This window comes from Amphiprion ocellaris, chromosome 15 (genome assembly GCF_022539595.1).
Source record: "Amphiprion ocellaris isolate individual 3 ecotype Okinawa chromosome 15, ASM2253959v1, whole genome shotgun sequence".
Lineage (NCBI taxonomy): Eukaryota > Metazoa > Chordata > Actinopteri > Pomacentridae > Amphiprion > Amphiprion ocellaris.
In genome coordinates, this window is record NC_072780.1 from 33,171,318 (window position 1) to 33,189,280 (window position 17,963).

General features: G+C 36.1%; 1 protein-coding gene across 2 annotated transcripts; it reads right to left on the reverse strand.

Annotated features, from left to right (window-relative positions):
• Window positions 1–74: 74 nt before the first annotated feature.
• lmna (lamin A) lies at window positions 75–17,063 on the reverse strand. Of its 2 annotated transcripts, none has more exons than XM_055018111.1 (13): window positions 16,265–17,063; window positions 14,558–14,909; window positions 10,300–10,456; window positions 9,498–9,623; window positions 9,246–9,416; window positions 7,847–7,972; window positions 7,511–7,731; window positions 5,352–5,622; window positions 4,869–4,976; window positions 4,671–4,790; window positions 4,022–4,078; window positions 1,946–2,143; window positions 75–658 (listed from the first exon to the last, which is right to left on the reverse strand). In XM_055018111.1, the coding sequence occupies exons 2-13, from the start codon at window positions 14,893–14,895 to the stop codon at window positions 623–625; spliced, it is 1,929 nt and encodes a 642-aa protein (XP_054874086.1). In that variant the 5' UTR covers window positions 14,896–14,909; window positions 16,265–17,063; the 3' UTR covers window positions 75–622. The 2 variants fall into 2 exon arrangements, with proteins under 2 accessions (XP_054874086.1, XP_054874087.1); XM_055018112.1 differs by having other exon boundaries at window positions 1,946–2,140; window positions 16,265–17,059.
• Between the last annotated feature and the right edge of the window lie 900 nt (window positions 17,064–17,963).

Sequence of the window (17,963 nt, forward strand, 5' to 3'; positions counted from 1 at the left end):
ATTTCACTTAACAAGTAAACAACCTGTCCATATTTACATTTTGTTTTTATACTTAAATGAAACAAATACAAAAGTTTACTGAAAACATCTTTATTGATAATAGCAAAAATACACAATATTCTGTAAATCTGTAGCAAGGTTAGGGTCAATATGTTTTATTGGAAGAGCAGATTTAATACAATCAAAAAAAATGGCAAAAAAGGTAAATAAATCGCAACCCTGCTGCATCTGTTTGTCAATGGAGGATAACAAAACAGATCAGATTTATCTGCAAAAGGTAGATTATATAAATGATATAGTGTTACCTGGTTTTTATCTACCTGTAAACAAAACTTTTAAAATGAAAAGTGATTGGTTGGTTCTGCTTTTATTGCTTTTTACTGCCTGCTGGTCGATATTTAACCTTAACTGTCATTAATACAAAAAGTTACAGCTTCAACCAGCATTTAAACTACAAAAAATGTTCCATATGTATGCTTGCATGTATTATTAAAAAGCAGTATAAAGTTAAAAAAAAAAAAATTGTTCCAAAGTACATGAACCAAACTAATAACTACAACTAATAGTAACTAGTAACTAAAAAGTAACTAAAGTCAAAGTGTTTTAAAATGGATCCAGGTGTTCACATGATTGGACAGTTCTCCATCCTGCCTCCAGTCTGAAAGGAAGGTTGAACAAAGTAAATGTTAGTACACACAAGTACTGCAAACAAGTACTTCAAGGTCCTTTAAACACAACAACAAGACTGTACTATAAGTACCTGATAAGTGGTGTATTCAGGACTGTAAGTACCTGATAAGTGGTGTATTCAAGACTGTAAGTACCTGATAAGTGGTGTATTCAGGACTGTAAGTACCTGATAAGTGGTGTATTCAGGACTGTATAAGTACCTGATAAGTGGTGTATTCAGGACTGTAAAAGTACCTGAAGTGGTGTATTCAGGACTGTAAAAGTACCTGATAAGTGGTGTATTCAGGACTGTAAAAGTACCTGATAAGTGGTGTCTTCAGGACTGTAAGTACCTGATAAGTGGTGTATTCAGTACTATAAGTACTTGATAAGTGGTGTATTCAGTACTATAAGTACCTGATAAGTGGTGTATTCAGGACTATAAGTACCTGATAAGTGGTGTATTCAGTACTATAAGTACCTGATAAGTGGTGTATTCAGGACTATAAATACTTGATAAGTGGTGTATTCAGTACTATAAGTACCTGATAAGTGGTGTATTCAGGACTATAAGTACCTGATAAGTGGTGTATTCAGTACTATAAGTACCTGATAAGTGGTGTATTCAGGACCATAAATACTTGATAAGTGGTGTATTCAGTACTATAAGTACCTGATAAGTGGTGTATTCAGTACTATAAATACTTGATAAGTGGTGTATTCAGTACTATAAGTACCTGATAAGTGGTGTATTCAGGACTATAAGTACCTGATAAGTGGTGTATTCAGTACTGTAAAAGCACCTGATAAGTGGTGTATTCAGGACTGTAAAAGCACCTGATAAGTGGTGTATTCAGGACTGTAAAAGCACCTGATAAGTGGTGTATTCAGGACTGTAAAAGTACCTGATAAGTGGTGTATTCAGGACTGTAAAAGTACCTGATAAGTGGTGTATTCAGTACTGTAAAAGCACCTGATAAGTGGTGTATTCAGGACTGTAAAAGCACCTGATAAGTGGTGTATTCAGGACTGTAAAAGCACCTGATAAGTGGTGTATTCAGGACTGTAAAAGTACCTGATAAGTGGTGTATTCAGTACTGTAAAAGTACCTGATAAGTGGTGTATTCAGTACTGTAAAAGCACCTGATAAGTGGTGTATTCAGGACTGTAAAAGCACCTGATAAGTGGTGTACTTGGGACCAGAAGCTATAATTCTTTGTGTGATCTCTGAGACTAAACTGCAGGTCAGACGTCACCTGTAGGGGGCGCTACCCACCTTGCGAGGTGTGCTGGTGCTGAAGACGTAGGAGTGGGGCAGTAAGCCCTCGGAGATGCCTCCACTGCGGAAGGACCTGGAGGCCGAGGACACGGAGCAGCTGCTGGACTTATCAGAAGGAAGTCCACAGGATCCACAGACGACGGTTCGGCTCCTCAGGTTGTACTCGCTGTCGCCACAGGTGCTGTGGGCCACCTGCTGAGGCAGAGTTTCACAATAAGAGCATCTAAATAAGAATCACTCAAACAGGCTGAGGTTGTTGCTGTTGTAAATCTGAAGGCAGAAAATTCTTCTACTTCCTGAAGCTCACTGTTTCTGAATGGATGCGAACTGTTGTTAGTTTATTTGCTTTGGATTATTTTTAATTGTAAATCAATTTTCAGCTTGTTTTTTTAAAGGTGGAAATATGATTTATTGTTAGAATTTCTTTGTATGTTTAAACTTACATTTTATTATTATTATGATTTTTATATTATACTTTACCTAAACTTAATTTATTCAAATAATTAAAACATTTAGGGTTAGACCCTACACTGTAAAAAAAAATCTTTTGTTTTTTCTTTTTACTTTTTTATACATATTTTTTGATAAACTAAAATTTTACAAGAACATTGAATTTTTTTATTTAGTTTTTTTTACATAAAATGATTCATTAAAATACATTTGAATGTTTGGTAATTTAATTGTTTTCACATATGTAAACCAAACAAATCCAAAGTAATTTATCGGGTCCTTTATCAATATTTAGACTTTTTCTGTCATTTTGGATCAATTTTGGATAATTTGGGCGGATTTCACCTAATTTCAGACAAGTTTTAGGAATTTTGGATCAGTTTTGGTCATTTGGGACATTTAGAAAAACATTTTTGACAAGATTTATGTCATTTTAGACTCATTTTGAGGCATTCTGAGAATGTTGTAGTCATTAAGGACACAATCTGACTTTATTTTGGACACATTTGAGTCAATTTAGACTTTTTTCTATCATTTTGAATCAATGTTGGATAAAGTGTTGGATGGATTTCATCTACCTTTGGACACAATTTAGACAAATTTTTGGAATTTCAAAGAAGTTCTCGTCATTCTGGACTATTTTTGGGTAATTGTTGACTAGATTTATGTCATTGTGGACATATTTAGAGTCTAGTTTTGTGTATTTCCAGTGATGTGTGCAGCTAGAAGCAGAACAGTCACACAAAGACATGTTATTTTTGCACCTTCTTTCTTCTATTTGCATGTTTTGGAACAAATTTTGTAGCATGCATTTTGCATTTTGGACAGATTTCACCTATTTTTGGACACATTTTAGGAATTCTGGATCAGATTTGGTCATTTAGGGCAACTCAAAAAATGTTTTTGACAAGATTTATGTCATTTTAGACTCATTTTGAGTCATTTGGAGAACGTTGTAGTCATTAAGGACACTATTTGACTTTATTCTGAACACACTTTAGACTTTTTTTCTTTAATTTTGGATCAATTTTGTATAAACTTTATTCATTTTGGACAAATGTCACCTCAGTTCATACACAATTTAGACAAATTTTAGGAATTTTAGGTAATTTTCAGTTTAGTTTTTGAACTGGTTTTGGTTATTTTTTGATGAGATTTGTATAATTTTGGGCATTTTTTAGTAGTTTTGTTTTCTTTGAGAAAATCAGCGTGAACAAGGAGGGATACCAGCATGATTTGCACATTTTTCTTTAGCATTTTATAGTCATTTTGTACAAATTTTGAGTCATTGTTGACCAATTTAGCCATTTTAGATCATTCTTACCACTAAAATTTGACACTAAACAAGTAGAGTTTGGTGTAACCCTGTTTTTTAGTCATTGTGGATGATTTCTAATCATTTTGTACAAATTTTTTGTTATTGTTGACCATTTTTGTCATTTTAAACTGTGTTCAGCCATTTTGTCCCTTTCTTACTTTGTCTACTTTCATGTGAAAAGTGTCTGTTGATTGTTCTGAAGAATGTTTTTTAATTCAGTTTTTAACTCCATTTCTAATTCAAATGAGCAAACTGCTAAAAGCATTTTGTCCCTGAAGGTTTCTGTTAAATCTGATCTTTCTCACCATGTCATCATCATCTTCATCAAACTGTGTGCGGGTCACCTTCCTCATCGCCATCTCCTGGAAGACAAAGTATCACAGTGATTATTCATTTATTCATTTCTTTCCCACCTATTTAACCCTCCTGTTGTCCTCATTTATGGGCACCAAAAAATATTGTTTCCTTGTCTGAAAAAAAAATACAAAAATTCAGCAAAAAATTCCCCAAATTTCTGAAAATTTGCAAAACCTTCAGGAAGAAAATTCCAATAATTCCTTAAAAGTTTTATTTTTGAAAAATGCCCCAAATTTGGCAAGAAAATTCTTGTAAATATTTTCAAAAAATGAGTAAAAATCTTCCAAAAAAATCCTAAAAATATCTAAAGTGATTCCATATATATCAGTAAAACTTCAAATGTTTTCTTTAAGAACATTCACAAAAAAATCAACCCAAATCCAGCGAATTTTGCTGGATTTTGGTTGATTTTTAACATTTCTTTTTTTCAACCAAAAAATGTTCAAAGATTTACCAAAGATGTTGAAAATGTGGACATGAGAAGTTTCACTGTGAAAATATTTTTTTTTTCCACATTTTCAAACTTTAGAACGAGTCAGTTTTGACCTGCAGGACGACACCAGGGTTTAACTCCATGAACCCGTCCTGAGGGTTTACCTCTCCGCTGGCGCTGATCAGGACCGTCTGGAGGAAGTCCCCGGTTCCCCAGGAGGACTGGGTCTTCCACAGCAGCTCAGATGGAGGGTTGTGGGTTCCACCAGAGTTAGAGGCCCAGATCTGAACCAGAACGTCCAGGAAACTGTTAAATATCTGAGAATATTTAATAATGTATCATCAAATAAAGGCTCTACTGACCGTGACCCTCTGACCCGCCTTCAGGGTGAACTTAGTAGGGAACTTGAAGATGATCGGAGTCCCAGATCCAACCTGACGCTTCACCTGCCAGTTCCCCAGATTCTGGTCCTGCAGGACAGAAATCAGTGTTTCAGGATTTCTTTTCAGAACATTGTTAGACTTTTTTATGTCATTTTTTTGGATAAATTTAGGGAATTTTGGACAGATTTCGCCTAATTTCGGGGGGATTTTTTGAGTGCTAATCTAGCTAATTATTCATTTCATTTATTATCATTTTTGCTATTATTTTAATTGACTGCTCTGACTTGATTGTCTGTGCTGCATGTTTTAACTGTTTGTGAAGAATGCTGCTCTTAAGGATACTACATAAATAAAGTTATTTGTATTATTATTATATTAATAATTCTTTTTTAACTACAGTTTTAAACCTGCTAAGAACTTGTATTTACAGTGTCAGGTTCCTCAGATGATTCTTCTTCTCACCTCGTCCGACTTGTTGCTGAGCTTCACGTACTTCCCGTCCAGGTCCACTTCGTCCACGGTGACCCGTCCGCTGGCCGAGGCCTGCTGGGTGATCCGGGTCCGGGCCACGGCTCCCCCGGCGAAGCTGGAGGCCTCGCTGTCGGTGTCGTTGGGCCGGCGCCTCTTAGCCGGAGAAGCCTGAGCGCTGGAGTGGACGAGGCGGGAATGAGCCGAGTTAGAGGTCCGACTTCCAGCCGCCCTGGTGGGAGGAGGACTGGGAGACAGACGCAGCCTGCAGGAGGACAAACAGAAAACTGGACTTATTGTCCATGGAGGTTACTGATGAGGCTTTACTGGGACTCAACATAGTTACTCTGAGATAAAATAACGCTTATCATGTGGTTAAGTGCTGTAAAATCAGGAAAGATTTGTGTTTTCTGTTTAAAATAAATGTTTTTTAAAATGATTAACCATTTTTCACTCCTTAATATACAGATTCTTCCTTTAAAAAGATGGCAAATATCTTTTTTTTTTTTTTTTAAATGATATTGTTTTTGCAGATGTTTATGCTGTATTCTATATAGATGTGATTTACAGTTGTGGCACATGTTGGAGTTAACATATAAATTTATATTTTTAATATTTATGCTGTCTGTAATTAATCTGTAAAATACAGTTCAGATATTTAAATTTTTTAGTTTATAGTGTACATATTTTTTTAGAATAGCAAATATCTAAAAAAAAAAAAACATTTTTTGTGATTTAAATAAACTAGTAAATTGTGCAACTTTACAGTCAAAGAGCAAATTACTATATTTAAAAAATGCACATTTGTGATGTGTTATTTAAAATTTTGCTCTTTTTGTGATTTTTTTTTCTATGATTTTATTGGATTCATTCATAATTTGACAAAACAATGAAAATCTGTTAAATGTAGTTGAAACAGTTATATTTTTAAATTTATAGGGTACATATTTTTTATGACAGCAAATATCTTTTAAAAAAATCAAAGATTTTTTAAATACCATAATAAATTGTTTAACTTTACAATCAAATGCTGTAAAAGAAAAAAACTCTTTGGAAAAGAAAATATTTTGATGTGACTGTTATTTAAAATTTTGCTCTTTTTTGGTAAAATATTAGTTTTTTCTGTGATTTTATCTGTAATTTTAAAAAAGACTGATAATCTGTAATATATCAGTTTAAAATATTTCTATTTTTATTTTTTTATATATTTTTTGTCAATAACAGCATATATTTGTGTGTGTGTGTGTGTGTGTGTGCGTGTGTGTGTGTGTGTGTGTATTTTTTTTTATTTTTTTTTTGCTGATTTAAATGCAGTTTAAAATTTGTGATTTAGAGTGAAAAAGAGTGTATTCTGTGTGTAAAAATACATATTTTATATGGATGTGATTTGTAGCAAATTTTGGAGTTGACATATAAATTAATATTTTAGTATTTATATTATGTGTAATTAATTTGTAAAATATATCTAAAATATTTCTATTTTTAAATTTATATTTTTTATGATACCAAATAAGTTTTTAAAAAATATAAGATTTTTTATAAATAAGGAAAAAAAATATTTGTAAGAAAAAAATACATTTTTGATGCTATTGTTATTTATAATTTTGTTCTTTTTTGTGAAATATTAATTTTTCCTGTAATTTTAATAGACTTTATCTGTAATTTAATAAAACACTGTAAATCTGTAAAATATCAGATTAAAATATTTACATTTTTTATTTTTTTGTGTATTTTTTTTATAAATAACAGCAAATATCAAAAAATAGACAATATATTTTGCTGACTTTGCTGATTTGCTGAAAAGTTTTACTTTTGTTATTACAATATTCCATCCTATTTTTTGGTCACCTTTTTTTTTTTTTTTTTTTACATTCTTGTTGCCAGATTTTCACATTGCCTTTACAGATTTACTGTTTTTAAAACAGAGTATTCAGGCACTCTGGAACATTTAAGGATGTCTAATAAAACACAAATTTTTTGCTGATTTAAATACATAAAAAAATAAGTTTATGTACTATCTAATCCAGATTTTTTTCTTTTATGTGAAAGTTTTTCACAGTTGTAGCCTTTTGTCCAGTAATTTTACCAGCTATCATGTGTAATTTAACCTGTAAACTGACGGTAAATAGTTTTATCAAGCTTTTTTTCTGGACCTCTGCTCCTCTCCCTCCAGCAGTTTGCGGTAGGCGCAGATCTCCATGTCCAAAGCCAGCTTTACGTCCAGCAGCTCCTGATACTCGTCCAGCTGCTGTTGCATCTGCTGACGCATTTCTGCCATCTCTCTGTCTTTATCCGACAGCAGGCGGCGAGTCGAGTCTCGTTCCCGAGACAGAGCGTCCTCCAGGTCTCGGATCTTTGCCTCGCGGGCTGAGAGCTGGACAGAAGAAGAGCCACGCAGATCATTTATATTATATATTATACAGATAATAGACAGAGACAGACTCAGTAAGGAGTAAAAGTTCATGCATTGAGTGGTGCTTTCCAGGAACCTGTTTCTGCAGCTGGCTGAGTTGAGCTGATGTTGATTCCAGACGGATTCTAGTTTGTTGCAGCTCCTCATGAGCAGCTCCGACCAGATGACTGCTACGATCTGCAGACTGACGAGCGCTTTCCAGCTGGAGGAGGGAAACGGCAGCAAAAATAGGATATTAAATAATACAACACAACATAACACAATAAAATATAACATAACACAATAAAACATAACATAACAATAAAACATAACATAACATAACATAACATAACATAACATAACATAATATAATATAATTTAATATAATATAATATAATATAACACAATAAAACATAATATAACATAACAATATAATATAATATAATATAATAAAATATAATATAACACAACACAATACAACACAATATAATATGATATAATATAATATAATATAATATAATATAATATAATATAATATAATATAATATAATATAATATAATATAATATAATATAATATAATATAACATAATATAATATAATACAACATAATAGAATATAATACATGTAATATATTACAATATATTACAATATAACATAATACAACATATTATAATATAATTAACATAATATATTATATATTATATAATAGAATAAATATAACATATAATTAATGTAATATAATATAATATAATTAATAAATAAAAATTACAACATAATAGGATGTAGGTAATATTATATTATAACATAATGTAATTAATTATATTGTATACATATTATATATAAAACAACATATTATAATATAATAAAATATTATATTATAATATATTCTTTATTTTATACCTTTAAACTACTACAATTCAAAGGCAAATATTGTATTTTTTTCTTCATTAATAAACTAACCAAATAAATAAAGTAAGTTAGATGATAATTTTTAATAAATTTGTAGATTTATTTTGATAATATAGGATACATTCAGAAAATAAATAAGATATATTAAACTACACAGAAGTGTAAGAAGTAAATACATTTATTATATTATATTATATTATATTATATTATATTATATTATATTATATTATATTATATTATATTATATTATATTATATTATATTATATTATATTATATTTTAGATTTTTACTCCACTACATTTACTTAGAAACTTTAAATAATTTGAAGGTTTAGTTACTTTAAATTAATGTAATATTGTGTTAAAAATAAAGACAAAACTTGGAGAGAGGAAAATCACAAGTTGCCCAACAGTAACTTTAAGAATATTTAAATGCAGGGTTTTTTGGTACTTTACTTTCAGAAATGCAGGAGTTTCATTGGTAGAAAAATATTAATATATTTTTAATATTCTAGAGAAATATTCTAGGCTCTTTGATTGAGGAGTAGGACCCCAGTAGAAGACAAGCTTTTATTGTGAAGGTCTACCTTGGTGTTGTAGGTCTTCTCGATCTCGTCCTTGTACATCTTGATCTGCAGATCGTGCTGGTTCCTCATCTCCACCAGAGCTTCAGCCAGTTTGCTCTCAAACTCCTGCTGGTGTCCGTTATCCAGCTCCACCATCCGGGACTCGTGGCGCCGCTTGACCTCCCTCAGCTCCTGCAGAACCGTTCACCACCAGTTAATAACCCCAAAGATTCTGTTTTAAATGAACACCAGAGCTCTGTCAGCGGGACGGACCTCAGAGTGGAGGTTCTTCTGGAAGTCCAGCTCCTCCTTCAGAGTCTGGATCCGGTTCTCTCCATCGACTCTCCTCAGCATCTCATCCTGGAGCTGCTTCCTGGCGTCGCCCAGACTGGAGTCCAGCTGAGAGGAGAAGAATATAAGAGTAGAACCATCATAAACATCCACAGGAACCAGCAGAACCATCACAAACATCCACAGGAACCAACAGAACCATCATAAACATCTACAGGAACCAGCAGAACCATCATAAACATCCACAGGAACCAGCAGAACCATCATAAACATCCACAGGAACCAGCAGAACCATCACAAACATCCACAGAAACCAGCAGAACCATCACAAACATCCACAGGAACCAGCAGAACCATCATAAACATCCACAGGAACCAGCAGAACCATCATAAACATCCACGGGAACCAGCAGAACCATCATAAACATCTACAGAAACCAGCAGAACCATCATAAACATCTACAGAAACCAGCAGAACCATCATAAACATCTACAGAAACCAGCAGAACCATCATAAACATCTACAGAAACCAGCAGAACCATCATAAACATCCACAGGAACCAGTAGAACCATCATAAACATCTACAGAAACCAGCAGAACCATCATAAACATCTACAGGAACCAGCAGAACCATCATAAACATCTACAGAAACCAGTAGAACCATCATAAACATCTACAGAAACCAGCAGAACTATGAAATAAATACAGAGACGCAGCAAAACTGTTCTTTAATTAGGGTTAGCTCCAAAGGTGAAACTGAGATGTGGGTTTGTGTTTTTACCTTCGCCACCTGAGCCTTCAGGTCTCGGTTCTCCACCTCCAGACTTCTCTTCTCTCCCAGAGCTGTGGTCAGAGAAGCATCTTTGGAGTTCAGAAGAGCTTCCAGGTCTTTGAGTCTCTGCAGAGCCGCTGAAAGCTCCGACTCCTTCTTGGTGTTCCTGGAAAAAACACGAAACGAGGTTTAAATGCCAAAACGTACCTTCCTGGGTTGCTTTATCCATTATCTTTTAGGCGCTTTTGTGATATAATTATTAAAATTTCAGAATTATGGATAATAAAGCTTAAAGACAGTTTTGTGAGTTATACGTCTGAAATTCACAGTTTATTTATGTTAGAAGGAGAAAATGTTATTTACAGACAAGACATGATTTTATTGGAAAGTATTAGACAGTAAAGCTCAATAATACAGAAATTAACTTTTTAAGTAAATTGAAGCAGCAAAACTTCACATTTTCAAGTAGAAAGCAGCTTAATAACAGTAATTTTACAGTAAAATCCTCCTCAGTGGGACGGTCCGGGGGTCTGTTTGGTGGACAGACGTTTATTTTCTGACTTTCTAGTTTCCATAGTTTCCTTGACGTACTTTAATGAAACACATCTGAGTTATTTCTGGACAGAACAGAACCGGGGAAAGACCTCGGTGGATCTGACTCACGGATCTCTGACTCACGGATCTCTGCGGCCACAAAGCCACAGGCGTTTATGTTTGGCCAGGCTGCTGCCATGGCGACGGCGTGGCTTTGCCAAACAAACTGAGGCCTCAATATTTATGGAAAAATAACGGAGGAGTCCTGCAAACACACTGCCACGTATTGTGTGTGAAGATTGGTGTGGTGAGGGAGGAAAGAGTTAGTCATGGAGGAGGGAGGCTGCAGGGAGGGGCAGCTAGCAGCTCAGCGCTAACAGCAGCTCCACGCTAAAAGCAGCTCAATGCTAACAGCAGCTCCACGCTAAAAGCAGCTCAATGCTAACAGCAGCTCCACGCTAAAAGCAGCTCAATGCTAACAGCAGCTCCACGCTAAAAGCAGCTCAATGCTAGCAGCAGCTCAACGCTAACAGCAGCTCAATAATAACAGCAGCTGGACACTAACAGCAGCTCCACGCTAACAGCAGCTGGATGCTAACTTAGCTCAATCCTAGCAGCAGCTCAATGCTAGCAGCAGCTCAATAATAACAGCAGCTGGACACTAAGAGCAGCTCCACGCTAACAGCAGCTGGACGTTAACAGCAGCTCCACCCTAACAGCAGCTGGACGTTAACTTAGCTCAATGCTAGCAGCAGCTCAATGCTAGCAGCAGCTCAATGCTAACAACAGCTCAAGGTTAACAGCAGCTGGACGCTAACAGCAGCTGGACGCTAACTTAGCTCAATCCCAGCAGCAACTCAATGCTAGCAGCAGCTCAAACCAGCATCAGCTAATAACAGATGATGAGCCGCTGCTATTGTAAAATCTCTGAAACTATTTCATGAGAGCATTCAAAAAGCCTGGATGGCAGGGTTAGCAGCAGATCAATGCTAGAAACTGCTCAATGCTAACAGCAGCTCAATGCTAGCAGCAGCTCAATGCTAACAGCAGCTCAATGCTAACAGTTGCTCACTCCTAACAGTTGCTCACTCCTAACAGCAGCTGGATGCTAACAGCAGCTCAGTGCTAACAGCTCACACCAGCATCGCTGCTGTTTTGCAGCTCAGAGATGTTTTAAATCCTTCTGATGGTTCAGAAACGGGGATTTCTGGAGCCTCGAGGCGACCAGCGTCTCATGATCACCAGAAAACCAAAATATCTGCTTCACTGTTTCCCTGGTTTATGGTATTTTTCAGCAAATATAGCTGAATTTCCAGGAAAAGTCTGTTAATTCTGACTTTAAAGGTCAGAATGCAGAGTTTCTCTGGATCAGAGGGAAACTTTAGGCGGTTATACGGCCATGAGAGTTAGATTTATTCTGCATGTCGACGATGTAATTAGTCAGTTTTACTTTGTTTGCTGCTGTTAAACTGTTTTATGAACAAAAATATGCATTATGCTTAAGAAAGTACAACTTTAATGCTTAAATCTGCAGTTTTTCCTGCCTCAGTGGGATGTTTGGGGCATAACTTACAACAATGTTAGACTCTTTCAGCATGTCGTCAAGGTAATTAGTCTGTTTTAAATGATTTGCTGCTATTTTTGATCCTTTAAGAAACAGAAACGTCCATAAAACTTGTGCGAATGAACACAGAATTTACAAAACTGGTTGATTTTAGTGTTTTCCCTCTCCATACTTATGATTATGTTGCCGTGGTTTTCCTTCTGCAGTAGGAAACATCAGGAAAAGCTCTGCTCCGGTTTAACTGACTGGACAGCAGCCACTGCAGCTACAGCTGATAATTATGGGATGGCAGTAAGTGAGTCATAAAGTCTGGAAAGAAATCTAAAGTTTGCCAACATGAGCTAAAAGTCAACGCCTCCTGAGTGGATTAAACTGAGTAAAGGTGCTTTTTAGAGCAACTTTTCACTGAACTGGACGATGCTGTGCATCAAATTTCCAATAATCCATGTATAAAATCCTAAAACATCACTAGTGTGTAAATGTTCTTGTACTGAGACCAAATCTATAAAAACTAGGAGAAAAGAATGTTTAAAATATTTTAAATCCTAAATAAGTCTGGAGTTCCCCTAAAATGCCATTTTTCTCTTGTCCTCCCCCCCGATGACCAAACTGGATCTCTGATAAAACAGTTAGAATCTCATTTAAATCTACTTTTACTGGTTTTATTTTTTCATTCATGTCTCTGTAATTGTGGGAACATTTTTTAATAAACATAATATTTTAAATAATAATTATTATTCATGGAACGTTTCCCACAACATGTTAGCAGAACCTGGTGATGAAGTTTTTGTCATTTTGTGTCTCATTTTTGTTGTTATATGTCTTGTTTTTGTCTTTTGTGTCTTTTTTGTATTATATGTCTTGTTTTTCTCATTTTGTGTCTCGTTTCTGTCGTTTTATGTCCTGTTTTTGTTAGCATAGACTAGCAACCCTGTTACTGTGATTAGAGTAGGGTTAGCAAACTATACAGAAAACATGGAATAAAAATGCTACCATTGATGTGGAAGCTGAGCCAATCAATACCTATTATTGATCAATATGGAGAGAAAACTGGAAAAGGGAAGGTTGATTTTTCCAACATGTTGAAGTCCAAATGTCCTCCAGTTCTGGAATGAGTCTTATATTTTGTCTTTTAAAGTCTTAAACTTGCACTGAAGGGTTGCAGAAATTGAACAGGGCTGCATCTAAGAATCTGAGGAACCTGATCACCTTCTGATCTCTGGGATTTACTGCAGTTTTCATGTACACAGTAAAGCTGCTGTCAGATCCAGCTGTGGATCTATCCAGCTGTGGACCTATCCAGCTGTGGTTTTATCCAGCTGTGGACCTATCCAGCTGTGGATCCATCCAACTGTGGATCCACAGCTGTGGTTTTATTCAGCTGTGGACCCATCCAGCTGTGGACCCATCCAGCTGTGGTTCTGTCCAGCTGTGGACCCATCCAGCTGTGGATCCATCTATGGATCCATCCAGCTGTGGACCCATCCAGCTGTGGACCCATCCAGCTGTGGATCCAGCTGTGGACCCATCCAGCTGTGGATCTATCCAGCTGTTGACCCATCCAGCTGTGGATCTATCCACCTGTGGATCCAGCTGTGGACCCATCCAGCTGTGGACCCATCCAGCTGTGGATCCAGCTGTGGACCCATCCAGCTGTGGATCTATCCAGCTGTGGACCCATCCAGCTGTGGACCCATCCAGCTGTGGATCTATCCACCTGTGGATCCAGCTGTGGACCCATCCAGCTGTGGTTCTATCCAGCTGTGGACCCATCCAGCTGTGGACCCATCCAGCTGTGGATCTATCCAGCTGTGGTTCTATCCAGCCATGGATCCATCCAGCTGTGGACCCATCCAGCTGTGGATCCATCCAGCTGTGGATCCATCCAGCTGTGGACCCATCCAGCTGTGGATCCATCCAGCTGTGGACCCATCCAGCTGTGGATCCATCCAGCTGTGGACCCATCCAGCTGTGGACCCATCCAGCTGTGGATCCATCCAGCTGTGGACCCATCCAGCTGTGGATCCAGCTGTGGACCCATCCAACTGTGGATCCATCCAGCTGTGGACCCATCCAGCTGTGGATCCATCCAGCTGTGGACCCATCCAGCTGTGGATCTATCCAGCTGTGGACCCATCCAGCTGTGGATCTATCCAGCTGTGGACCCACCTGGCCTTCAGCTCCTTGTGGTCCTCCCGGAGCTTCCCCAGCTCCAGCTGCAGCCTGGCTCTCTCCTTGGCCACCGAGTCCAGCGTCTGCCGGGCGTCGGCCAGCTCCGTCTCGTAGGCGGCCTTCAGCCCCGTCAGCTCGCGGCTCACCTCCGTCTCGGACTCGGTGATGCGGAGGCGCAGGCCGGCGTTCTCGGCCTCCAGGGAGCGCACCTTGTCGATGTAGACGGCCAGCCGGTCGTTCAGGTTGCACAGATCCTCCTTCTCCTGCAGACGGGTGATGCGGTTGGGAGACAGAGGCGTGCCGGCACCTCGGGGAGTGTTTTTGGGCGTCGCCATTTCACCTTTAATGCCTTTAGTGTGGGAACAGACACAAGTGATGGGTTGGATTTATCGGCACAAAGACAGAACTAATGCTTTAATTAGGATTTACAGACACAACCAACCACACACAGCTCATTTAATAGTCAAAGTAAATCCATAAAGATGACAAATCTGTCATTTAAAGAACATTTAGCTTCAGAGAAAAGTCTGTTTCATAAAAGCATTCCATCCATCCATCCATTATCTACATCGGTTGCGGGGGGGCTGGAGTTTATCCCAGCTGACTGGGGTGAAGGCAGGGGACACCTGGACAGACAAACAACCACACTCACATTCACTCAAAAAACATTCTTTCTCTAAAACAACTCATTCTGTTGTTTCAAAAAACTGACTCTGAGTGCATCCAGGAAATAAAGATGAAACCGATGGAAAGTCTGTCATTAAAAGCTCATTTTTAGCTTTAGAAAAAGTGCGACAGCTGCAAGTTTAGAGCTAAAAATAAAACATAAGAATCTGTTTAGATGAAAACATCTCCAAGAAACGTTAAAAGAAATAACTAAGAGGTTATAGACGTAGAGCAACTTTAATATAGAGCAACTTTAACTCCTGTAGAGCAATTTAAACTAATGTAGAGCAACTTCAACTCCTTTAGAGCAACTTTAATTAATATACAGCAACTTTTACTAATATAGAGCAACTTTAATTAATATACAGCAACTTTTACTAATATAGAGCAACTTTAACTCATACAAAGCAACTTTAATACAACTTTGCCTCATTTTAGAACAACTTTAATTAATTTTTGAGCAACTTTAAAATAATGTAGAGCAACTTTAACTCCTTTTGAGCAACTTTAATATGGAGCAACTCTAACAAATCTTACAGCAATTTTAACTCCTTTAGAGAAACTTTAACTAATATAGAGCAATTTTAACTCATCTCTGAGCAACTTTAACTTACTCAGAGCAACTTTAATTCATGCCTAGTGTAAATTACTGACTTTTCTGAGTGAACTGGCATTGATGAGAGCAAAAAAGTCAGAGGATAATTAATAAAAACTTGTGCAAAGACAGATATTATACAGAATAAATGCATCCATTGCTTGATATTTTAAAGATATTTTTCAGATAAATCCAGGTAACAAAGATGAAAACGATGCAACATTAATCCATAAAAGAAAAATCTGCCAGTTCAGAGTCAGAAAATGATAACGAACCGCTTCAAGATTTAAAACTGCTTTAAATCGTTTCCTCTTTTGAGTGCACTGAAGTCACAAAAAGACGAAGAGGAATTAATCAGCAGCTCTGGGTGTGGCTCCGACTCCACCCCGAAGTCAAACTAACATCTCTGCTCTGAAGATGCCAACGTCTGGAGTCACGTTTACCTTTTTAAAGCCGCTGAGACGAGGAGGAAGTTCTGCTGCTGGAGGTTTGTAGAGTTTCTAGGTGTTTTCCTCAGACTCTGGGAGCTTCTCTAAGTCCTGCTGCTGGAGGTTTGTAGAGTTTCTAGGTGTTTTCTTCAGACTCTGGGAGCTTCTCTAAGTCCTGCTGCTCGGTCTGGAAGTGCCCATGTAGGAAAGAATGAGGAGGGAGGAGGAGGACAGAGGTTTGGCAGTCGGTAGGTGGTTTGTTCCTCTCATCCTCCAAATCAATGAGTCACCAGACGCCATGTGAGCATCGTTTCCAGAGAATCTATTGGCTGACGGCTGCTTTCTGCTCATTTACTGTATTCCACTCAGACTTTTCCTGCTTGTGCACAAACTTACACTGATTCTAGTTATATAAGAGCTTCAGATCATCAGCTGCCTGCTTCTGATCCTCGTCTCAACACACTCTGATACAAGTTAAACAAACAACCAGCAGAACCACAGGACTGGTTTCACCGGTTTTCTTCTCTAAACTGAACTGGTGTGAGGCTCCAGCTGCCTTTCAGGGGAGAAGAAACGACAGATGAAGTCTTTATAATTCAACTGTGACTCATCATTATTACTGCTAATAACAAATAAATAAATAGTGCACTGTGCAAAATGTGGACTGGAGTATGGAAAATGTAAACAAACAAACAAACAAATAAATAATATCTCTGTGTTTGTAAAATGTCTGAAATATGTTTTTAAAAATTAAAAAAATGTTAAAACACGTTGTGTGGAAAACTAAAACTAAAAATTCCACAGTATACATATTGTTTAAAAAAACAAAAAATTAAAATATACGCAAAATGCACAAAAGTTTTTTTTTTAAAATACAGTAACTCAGTGGAAAAACCAACAAGATACAATTACATATAGCCTGTAAAAATGTTTTAAAAAATGCAATGTAAAAAAAACACAATGTACAAAAACAATTAATAATAAAAAAAATCTACAGTGCATGACATGCAGAAAAATGCATGTAAGGAAAAAAATATAGTCTGTAAAATTGGAAAAAAAAAAAATAAATACAATGTACAAAAATATGGTGCAAAAAATGGAAGAAAAATCTATAGTATAGCTATTGTTTAAAAACACAAAATAAAAAAAGAATATATAATATGTAAAGATAAATAAATACATACAATGCACAAAAAGTGTCATAAAAATAATTCTGTGGACAAAAACAACAGTATACAATTACAAAAACTTGTAATGAAAAATTATATAGTCTATAAAAATTGTAATGCAAAAAGTACGTGTTTCAAAAAATGCGTGTAAAAATATAAATAAAAAATCTACAGGATACCAAATCTCAAAAAAATACAACTACTGAAAAATATATGTAGTCTGTAAAAATGTTTTTTAAAATGCAATCTAAAAAATACAGCGTAAAAACAATTAATAATAAAAATCTACGGTGCATGACATGCAACAAAATGCATGTAAGGAAAATAATATAGTCTGTAAAATTGGAAAATAAATAAATAATAAAAATCTACAGTATATATATTGTTTAAAAAAACACAAAATAAAAAATAATATATAATATATAAAAGTTAAAAAATATTCAATAAAAGATTATGTAGATAGATAGATAGATAGATAGATAGATAGATAGATAGATAGATAGATAGATAGATAGATAGATAGATAGATGATAGATAGATAGATA

Excerpts from the sequence above, each read along its gene's own strand:
- lmna (XM_055018111.1), bottom strand. The coding sequence starts at position 14,895 with ATGGCGACGCCCAAAAACACTCCCCGAGGTGCCGGCACGCCTCTGTCT. Across the intron at positions 10,457-14,557 it reads CACAAGGAGCTGAAGGCCAG|GAACACCAAGAAGGAGTCGG; the intron begins GTGGGTCCACAG and ends TGTTTTTTCCAG. Across the intron at positions 4,079-4,670 it reads TGATCAGCGCCAGCGGAGAG|GAGATGGCGATGAGGAAGGT; the intron begins GTAAACCCTCAG and ends TTTGTCTTCCAG.